Source organism: Orussus abietinus, unplaced genomic scaffold (assembly GCF_000612105.2).
Source record: "Orussus abietinus isolate OABI.00-Male unplaced genomic scaffold, Oabi_2.0 scaffold19, whole genome shotgun sequence".
Lineage (NCBI taxonomy): Eukaryota > Metazoa > Arthropoda > Insecta > Hymenoptera > Orussidae > Orussus > Orussus abietinus.
The window spans coordinates 1,435,251-1,444,374 of NW_019395981.1; the positions used below are offsets into that span (position 1 = coordinate 1,435,251).

A 9,124-nucleotide genomic window follows, 5' to 3' on the forward strand; every position below is an offset into this window, starting at 1 on the left:
TATGCCGTCTGGTTCTATCCGACTTTTCCATGGGCCGCAATTGCGACACAACCGACGTTTTCTTGAGACGTGCGGGATTTTTAATGGGGTTAAGAAGTCGTACCAAGGATACCATTTGTCACTTACGTTTACTCTGGCTCGGATATAAATTGTACATAGGTGAGGTCGCATATAAATAACGCACTTATGATTCAATGGCAAGTCTTCGGGAGACGTTCTCGACCTTGTATAATATGATGCGATTAATATCTAGAACACGCGCGCTTTCGACTGAAGAGTATTAAATCCGTGGCCGTCACTGGATGTACGAGTACGCCTCTTAAGTGGTACGAGGGAATTATGCGTAAAAAACATACCACGATTTCGGTAAATCGAGAACGAGGTGCAGGAATTCTAAGAGACGCCCGCTAAGAGCGTGCAACGGATTTGCTCGAATCTCCCTTTTATTGCGGCATGGGAAACCAATGACTCATAAGGCAAGGGAGATTTCAAGTGTATTGCGGCAGACTTTCACGATTCACATCACGGTCACATCGCGGCGAACGCGTTAATCGTGAGAACGCGTTACCTGGCTTCATAGTGCCCGCCAGGAGTAACTCTTCTTAACTTAGCGGCCTCCGCGATCCTGCAGGACTTTCCCATCCTCCAACCGAACCCTGACACTGTGAGATTACAAGTGTAGAGAAAATATCTCCCTTGGGAATAATTTTCCGAAATTTCTCCCCCTGAGTTTAGCGGACGCCGCGATGGGGTTCAGCCGGTCAAGCAGCGTAAACTCAGCCAGTGACTCGTAACGGACGTTCCGTCGTAAAGATTGACGTTAAGTATACTTAAGAATTGGTAATATCCTACTTCTCCACGAGTCTACGTCCAGGAGGCCTTTAATGGAACGTCGGGGTACCGTACGTGGGCGAAGGATCGTTCGAGCCGTACGAGTTGCCCGAGTAGCCTCCGTAGTTCTTGTACCCATTGTCCAGCGAATTCGAGCCGAATTGGTAATTCTGATTGTATCCAGTGTTATAGTTCGCCCCGTTGCCCTGGTAGTTGTTGTAGCCACCTTGATTACCTGCAGAAATATTCGCGTGAGAGGAGTAAAAGGGCGGCGGATCGATGAAAGAGGTACCACGTCAACGAGTAAGTTCGTAAACGTCGTAACGACGCCACGACCGGGTAAGACGGCGTTACCTGCGCCGTTGTAGCCGACGTCTATGGCGTTCCCATTGAAATCATAGCTCCTGCCACCGTTGTTGTTGTTGTTGTAACCATTGTTGCCGTTGGCGTTGTACTGTTCCGGGTAAGAGGCCTCCCCTTCGTACCGCACATCGGCATGGAACCCAGTCCTCCAATCTGCTGTGTAACTCACGATTTGCGTCCGTCCGTCCGGAAGTTGAACCCTGTATTCTCCCCGAACGGTGTCCCCATCGCTCGTCTCTCTCCGACCGAAGTCGTTTCCGCTAGCTGCATCCTTCACGGCGTACCCGAACTCGTAGGACTTTGGCTGGAACCAGTTTGCAAAGTTAGATTAATATTGGGACCACTGGACAGGAGTGGAACGTTCGTCGGTTTTGACGATTTCCGATTCGATTTTTTAGCAACGATTTTGCGACGATTTTTTAGCAATCATTTTGCGACAACTTTTTGGCTACGATTCCCCGAGGATTTTTATTCCGAATAATAGTACCATATTTAAGTAGAAAGGGGTTCGACGTTTGCCCGGGTTGCGCGAAATGATTTTCCTGTCGATCCGAGAGCCCGTCACTCGAGGTTACCGGCTAACGAGATTAATCGGGCTTGTCGCGTCACTTATCTCGATGCCAATCGATTATCTCGATTTGGCGGATCAACACGGTCGCTGACTCTATCTTTATTCCCGGCGTATTTCATTTATAGCGCTATCACGAGAAGCGCCATATTTATTCCGGCTCGAAGTAACGAGCTGTCGACCCGACGAGAATATTTAGTTTTAACCAACCGCGTTTAACTTGATATCCGTCGATAATGCTTGCCTGGCTATCGATGTAGTCTTGATTAAGGTCATGACCTCCTCCAAGGGGACTCCCGTAACTGTTCGTAACTCCACCATGGTTCCCATGGGAGTTTCCGCCCACGAAGTTTTCAGGCACGCCATATTGATTGGATAAAGGAGGCTCGCAGAATACCGTGGCCATGCTCAGCGCCATTGCGAGTATTATCTGGAAAAAAGAGTTACTTAGAAAATTAGCCAGTCGATCTTCGAGGAGGAACGATCGTTGTCCTCGGTGCGGTCCCTCGGGTTTGGTAAGAACGATGGGGGAAATTTCCCGAATGGCACAACTGATTTTATAAGCCGCAAAGTGGACTTTTCCGAACGACATCGCGCTCGAACGGCGTCCCAAGTTTTCCGAATGGCAGGCACGGCCAGTTATGCGAAGTTGTCGGCTTTTGAGACGCCAATCGGTAACTTAAACGAAGTTTACTGTTGAGGAGGGTTACCATGCCCGTTTGCCCCGCTAAGGGGTGCTGGGCCCCTCGACGTAAATCAAGTTATGTGAATGGTTTTCGGTAAGGGCTTTAACTCCAATTAAATTATTCCTCACTCAATTGAGTGCCCTAAAGTATTTAGGCGTACGCAATTGCAGTTGGCGCGATAGGTCGATCGGTGGGTAGCTAATTAGCGCGAAACTAACCGAGGAACTAACCGAGGGATTAACTGGGAAAAGGAGACGCCAAGATTGCACACAGGGAGTCTAATGACGTGGTTAATTACTCCTGCGTATTTATTACGCAAATATTTGCACTTTTAATTACAGGCTCGACCCAGTTGCTCAATTAATCCCCGCGTACTGGATCGCGTTAGGACGTTTAAAAGACGCAACGGGATAACCTTTGTACGGATCCCTGGATTACGTGAAAAGAAGCACTAAACGCGTTTATGGACCGTTGCGCAGGGCGGTATAATTGAAAAAAAAAAGGTACCGTCACTTAATCGCCCGGGGGAATTAGCCAATTTCTCATGGTGCATTACATGACTTAATACCGGACGACGCGAAGCCTATTAAATTCTGCGCACTGGCTAGAACGTTTTTACAGATTTATTCGCCGAGAGCAGAGGAGGCGTGCACCCATGAAATGCACGTGGAGAACACTTAAGATGCTCCCCTTCTCTTTTATTACCAAACAAACGAGCCCATGGGAAACTTTTCCGATAATAGCTGTATTACATACTCATGAGGGAACTTCAATGGGAACTTATAATCGTATTCGATACGGACTCTCGATAACCGCGTTCACCGATTTTACGGGTCGAGATTTTTACCACGGCCTCCCAGTCCGTTCGTGAAACTACTTTTAACCCTTTTTCCTCGGTATAAGAAAATTACCGCGAGTCGTCTTCTCACATACGGCTCTATCTTCGCGTTCCAAGCGATCTTTGCGAACGTTCGCGCAATTTAGGCTCATATAGAGCACGATTTTGCGTGAATTCCGACGAACCCTTCAACGCGCCCAAAGTTCGCTCATCCCGAGTGCGTCGTCGTCAAGTTTGCCGTCGAGAAGTCTCGCGGGTGAAAACTGTCCAACAAGTTCGAAAATTGAGCGACGCGTTTCCAGTCGTCGGATGGACTCGTCCCTTATCGCCTCTTATCCCGAGACACGATCTGACGTCTCTGCAGTTCCTTAGAGCCGACAACCCGAGAAACTTCCACGACTCGGGTTTGACCACGCGCTTCGTCGAACGTTCCGTCAAAAGTTGAGAATTCAAGCCTCGCCTAAGCGTTATCGACCGTTAACGAGCTCTCGGGAGAATGGACTATCAAGGGATCCACCTCTCGAGATATCACCTCCCCTCGTCGTTCTCCAGACTATGTTACGACGTCGCGACCGCTTTTCAAGTCAATTCCTTGATCCCCAAGGATCCCAAATTCGAAGCCCAAATCTTCGGCACCAGCGCGCAGTGATGACCAAAATCGATCTTGGCCTCGCCCCTGGATCGATCTCTTTTACAAAGCCACGATCAATTTGGACCATCACTAAGAGCCGGTACCAAGATGGCGGATTCCGAGTTCCGTCACCACGGAGTGTCGAATAAACGAAAACGCTTTCGCCAAGAGCGATCCGGCCACAAACTGCAGAGAGCCGCGGTCATCCCGGCAGTATGCACGTATCGTATTGCACCACGTTTATGCGTCGTTTTCGGAGCTGCACTTGAGGTTTCCTCTGCTCGCGGAATCGAGTTCCGGCGCTGACGCGGTGTAACGAAAACGGGAATCGAATTACGTCGAACCCTCCGATGGAAGGGCTCGTAACTCGAGGTTACGGCGGTTAAAAAGAGATCCGCGCCCGTGGATGCACTGACTGGCGTCACGTCCCTTCCCGGTCCCGTGGACCGAGCCCGGAGTCTGGTCCCACGGACATCCGCGAAGCGCCGTCGCGACGCGCGGCCCGAGGGCGCCTTTACCTGTCGCACCGCGGTATCCATATTTTCGTGGCACGGTACCGCCGACGTCGAGGACCGGAATGTGAAGATGGTCCTGGGTACGCGGACTATATATACCGGCCCGGGTTTCGAGACGTGGATTCCGCGTGCGTCTCATAGGCGTCTGTGTGCGTCTCTATGCGTGTCGGTTGATAAACGGACGCATACTCCAGTTCACACGGCGGGCGGGAGCGCGCCACGCGGAAAGCCTACGCTTTACTCCCCATTGTTTTCTTCGCGGGGGATTTCGGCGAAGACGCGAGCACCAGCCTCGGAGAAAGCCGCGGTTGCCTCATCTCCCGGCAGCCGAGCGCCTTTTTCGAGACGGCTAATTAGCCGACTCGCCTTTAATCGAGTTAAGGCCACGCCGCTAGACCGCTAACGGTGGGAACCCTCGGAAGGAACTTGGGATCGAGATTTCGGCAAGACCCACAGGTTCCGGGAGACCCTTCCTGCCTTTCCACTTTCTCTCCGCCCTTAATTCAGACCGAGAAATGCCGCGGACAAAGAAATCCCACCCGATTCGGATCCCAGCTGGGAGCGAATCGGCGAATTACCCCTTTAAAAAAATTCCAGAAGACCGCAAACCTTCTTTGGAGACGGTGTTTTTTCCCGAATTGGAAGTTGCTGCTTTGGGAGGGCTTTCGAGTCTCGTTTTCACGAGGTAAATTAAATTATATTTATTTATTGTACAATTTACGCGGTTTTGAGACGTCATTATTTGCTTTCGTTAAGCTATTTGAAATAAATATGTATTTCTTAAACTCATATGAACTGGTTTTTATTGCCAATAGTTTTTCTTTTGCACTACTCCGCGTAAAGTGAGGGATGGATGTACCTCGAAAATCGAGTCGTTTGAGAAATTGAAGCATCTTCGATTTCGAGATGATTTTAGGGGATAATAGGAGGGGACGGTTTTATGTGGGGAGCACTGTATCGAGGAGTGAGGGGTAATTAGCGATGGTCGATAACGGCTACCCTTTGGACGGAACGAATGTCCAGATTAGAAGAAACGTCTCTATCGCTCCATTATGTGCACTTTCCTAACCGTTGTGATACACGGTACTCGCGTGCAAGAAATTATAACCAGCTGACATGGTTCACCGCGACTCGATTATTAAACTGGAGACCCTGCACGAGTATTATCCAGGTACATCGACACTAAACTTAGTCCTTGTGCGATCTTAATAATTTTGAATTATTATCCGAAATGATGAATTGCCCGAGACGGGAGTTCTAATCTCGTAAGTAATAAAATTCCGGTGGATGAAAATTGAATGATTACCTGCCGCTTTCGACGACTTCATCGGGTTGAGTAATGCACTAAGTACACGCATTTTCTTCTTACAAGGTGGATTCGGCCCGTAAAGTGCGTGGAGGCACATTATCGCAGGTCAAGTTTAACGAGCAACGCGTGGGACTTCATTTCATTTTCCAAAGAGTACTCGTTTGGTACAGTTGCAGGTGTAACAAGAAAAAAAATGGAGATTTTTCAGGATTTTTCCTACAGTTTCGTATGTACAAATTTGAGGTGATCAGGTAGCGAAATCGCGCTGTTTGCACACAAGCTGAGTCAAGTGCAACAGTGGGCCACAACAATTGAATGCCACTGGCATAGGGATTAATTTTATTCGTCTGCTTCCATGACTCGTTAAGCCGCATAATGCATTCTATGTACACGTATCCGTAATGTCCCTGAGAACGCAAATGTTCCAGAAGCGAGTTCCCCATTCCTCGGCAGCGACTCGTAAAACTGGAATTCAAGGTGACGCACTCTGAAGTTTCCCCCGAAATCTTCGTATTTACGAGGTCTGGAAATTTGCAACTGCAATTATTAAAACTGACTTTGACGGCGGCGCTACGTGAAACGCATTGTGTACAACGGCCATATTTATAAGCCTTTCTCGTGGTTATTAAACATGCATGACACCGCGTCGCGTCCATGGCTCTACTTTACATTGTCTGGTTTTTTCGCCAGGCGTGGGCACGATCTGATTACAAAGTGTCGGATGGGGTGACAAAGGCACTTCTCCTTCTAACCGTTCATAAAAATGATTATTAAATTAAGATCAACATATCGCGTCACTTATACTCTATTCGATCACTTGGAAAGTCGGCGGTGACGAAACGTCACGCTGGCATAACGGAAAGTTATACGAACGATGATATGCAGATATGCATAAGAATGAGTGGTACCATACTCGGTTATGCATAGGGCCGCCAGATTCATAAAACATAAAGTGTAGTTCAACTCAAGAGGGTTTATGAAGTTTCCATAGGGCGAGCACGAGTCCTGTCCCATCTCTCCGTTCTCCGGACGCGTTTCGAGAAACGGAACCGCGTGCGGCATAAATCAGTCGTGCAACGCCGAACTGGAATCGATCGTTTGCTACATCATTGGCATCGTTAATGTGAAATGGTTAATGCCGATGACGCGTGTCGTATGGAGAGGGCCGATCGCCAAGCTTATGGCCGAGGTCCCGTGATCGCGACGTAATCCTATGGGAAGCTATAGGAGAAAAGTCGAGCATTCACAGGATCTCCTGGATGACTCGACGCGTTTAAAGGCATGCATTGGTAACGCGCGGTGCGCGTAATACCCCGGTTACGACATTACGGCGTTACCGGCTGTAGGGTAATTATCAGTAATTAGATGTGCGGCGTCAAATTTAAACGAGATCTCGTCTTGAATCTCCGTAATTGTAACCACTGGTTTCACTAACTCGTAGAAAGCGGGCGCCAGCCACGAAATAAGACGGTAAATCGTTCGGACAATGAGCTCTCGCCTCTCTTGCTCGAATGACCGGAAGTGCCGCTGCGTTTCAAAAACCGGGCATATACTTCGGACTGATCTCTTTTAAGTTATGCCTTTCGAAACGGAGTAATCTAATTAAGCCGTAGGTCGACCGACATCCTTGCCGTGTATGGTACCGAAGAGGTCTCCTTATCACAGTTTAACATATGAAATAAGCACGATCCGTCTTGACTATCTCGTTTGATTGCACGCTTGTCTATATCTAAAATTTAAATTACGATTAATACCTTCCGCGTCTAGACCGAGGTAGATGGCCCGTTTACAAAGGATGTCCGTAATCGCGGTTAATATTATTTCCTGCGATCCTGTTTCTTCTTCGGAGCTTCCATTATCTCGTCCGCGGAATGCCTGAGGCTATCTGCTGCGTTGATATTTTCTTTCTTTTTCGGGATGTACCTTCTTTGGGAAATTATCAAGGCTCCGATCATCGACCGTGGCTTAATTCGTATGAAACTTCCGCTCGGTATCCTCCGCCATCCACGTGGTACTTCACATTCTGTACTCTTCCGTCCGGAAGAAGTACGTGGTAACGGCCGTCCGTGATGTTGCCGACCCGAGTTTCTTCGTGGCCGAAGTCGTTTCCATTTTCATGGTCGGTTACCCGATAGCCGAATGCATATTCCTGGGCGTAACGTGCCTGCAACCGAAAATGCACATTAATTAGCCACTCACGCAAAATTTCAGGGTGCATAGTAACAAGAGGTAATTTCGAAATAATAGACGCGAAGATTTTTTGAGCATCGAGCATATTTCGCAGTCGGTGAAGATTTTGAATTTGGGAATAACTGGGGTTTGAATTCGAGTTTTTTCGGGAAAGCCCCTGACGGTCTGTAGATTTCTTGCTTCGGTGAAAGATAGGCGACGTCTATTTAGGGGCTTCGATCCTCCGAACAGACCGAATACCGTGCCACTTACTCGGAAGAGTTTCTTTCCCTCCTGTTAGGAGGGCGAGTAATGGATCGTGAGCGAGATTTATATAGGTAATCCCTTGTTTTCACGGAAGGATGGATTTCTTTGTGCGCAAAAAAAGAACCGCAAAAATAGTACTCTCTCCTCTCTCTCTCTCTCTTAATTGTACAATTTCCCCGGGAAGGTTGTCCAGAGTAATGCCTCTCATAGAGCAATACCAGGGTCATCTCAGAGAATTCTATTTCGAGATAAAACGTGTGTGGATTATGTTTCCCTTTTCCGAGAACCTGCAAACCTGGCTCTGTATCGCGTTGCACAAAATATGCCTCGGATTCGCCTTGGATATAAATGAGCCTTAGAAAATCCGACGCAAATCTCGTGACTGAGCGAAGATTAGATTTGTCTATTGCGGTCTTGACCGATGATGCGCATTTGTTAAATACTGCACTTTGAGGGCCAAACCGCGTTATCTTTACCTCGGGCAAAATGGGCTTTGCAAATTATTCCCTATGGTCAGTTAAGCATACGAAAATTGAAAATTGCTTCAATAAGAAGTCAAATACTGCATTTTCAACGTAGAAAAATTGAGTGCATGGGATTTAACGCGTTGGTCTCGAGTACTGATTGCATCTGCTAAACGAGCGATCGTTATCAGTCACTGTGCAACACGTTGCGAGCTACTGGGAATTCTCTCCGGTTTGAAAGTACAACTGCGAACTTATCAGAGCCCTTTACCGTAGAGTTACTTCCAACTCGATGGATGAGTAAGACTTGAAACTTGGAAATTAATGACTGTGAGGAGACTCTGAGGGAGCTCTGCTGCTATCCATTGTACGGCAGTATTTCTATTTTCATTTACTCTCTGCTGTTCCACGGTGTCCGCAGCTGAAACGTTTGAAGCAAACTTCCGAGAGACAAGCGCGACGTTACCTTCATTCAACTTCTAA

The 9,124-nt window shown here is 47.9% G+C and overlaps 1 protein-coding gene across 1 annotated transcript; it reads right to left on the bottom strand.

Moving 5' to 3' along the window:
* Window positions 1-881: 881 nt before the first annotated feature.
* LOC105699622 (pro-resilin-like) lies at window positions 882-4,456 on the bottom strand. The gene is made up of 4 exons (XM_012424761.1): window positions 4,436-4,456; window positions 2,007-2,192; window positions 1,186-1,498; window positions 882-1,066 (listed from the first exon to the last, which is right to left on the bottom strand). The coding sequence occupies exons 1-4, from the start codon at window positions 4,454-4,456 to the stop codon at window positions 882-884; spliced, it is 705 nt and encodes a 234-aa protein (XP_012280184.1).
* Between the last annotated feature and the right edge of the window lie 4,668 nt (window positions 4,457-9,124).

What these genes read in the sequence shown, in the direction of transcription:
- LOC105699622 (XM_012424761.1), bottom strand. Translation starts at nt 4,456, where the DNA reads ATGGATACCGCGGTGCGACAG. An exon ending in TGGATACCGCGGTGCGACAG is followed by an intron (nt 2,193 to 4,435) that starts GTAAAGGCGCCC and finishes TCTTTTTTCCAG; the next exon opens with ATAATACTCGCAATGGCGCT. An exon ending in AAGACTACATCGATAGCCAG is followed by an intron (nt 1,499 to 2,006) that starts GCAAGCATTATC and finishes AACTGGTTCCAG; the next exon opens with CCAAAGTCCTACGAGTTCGG.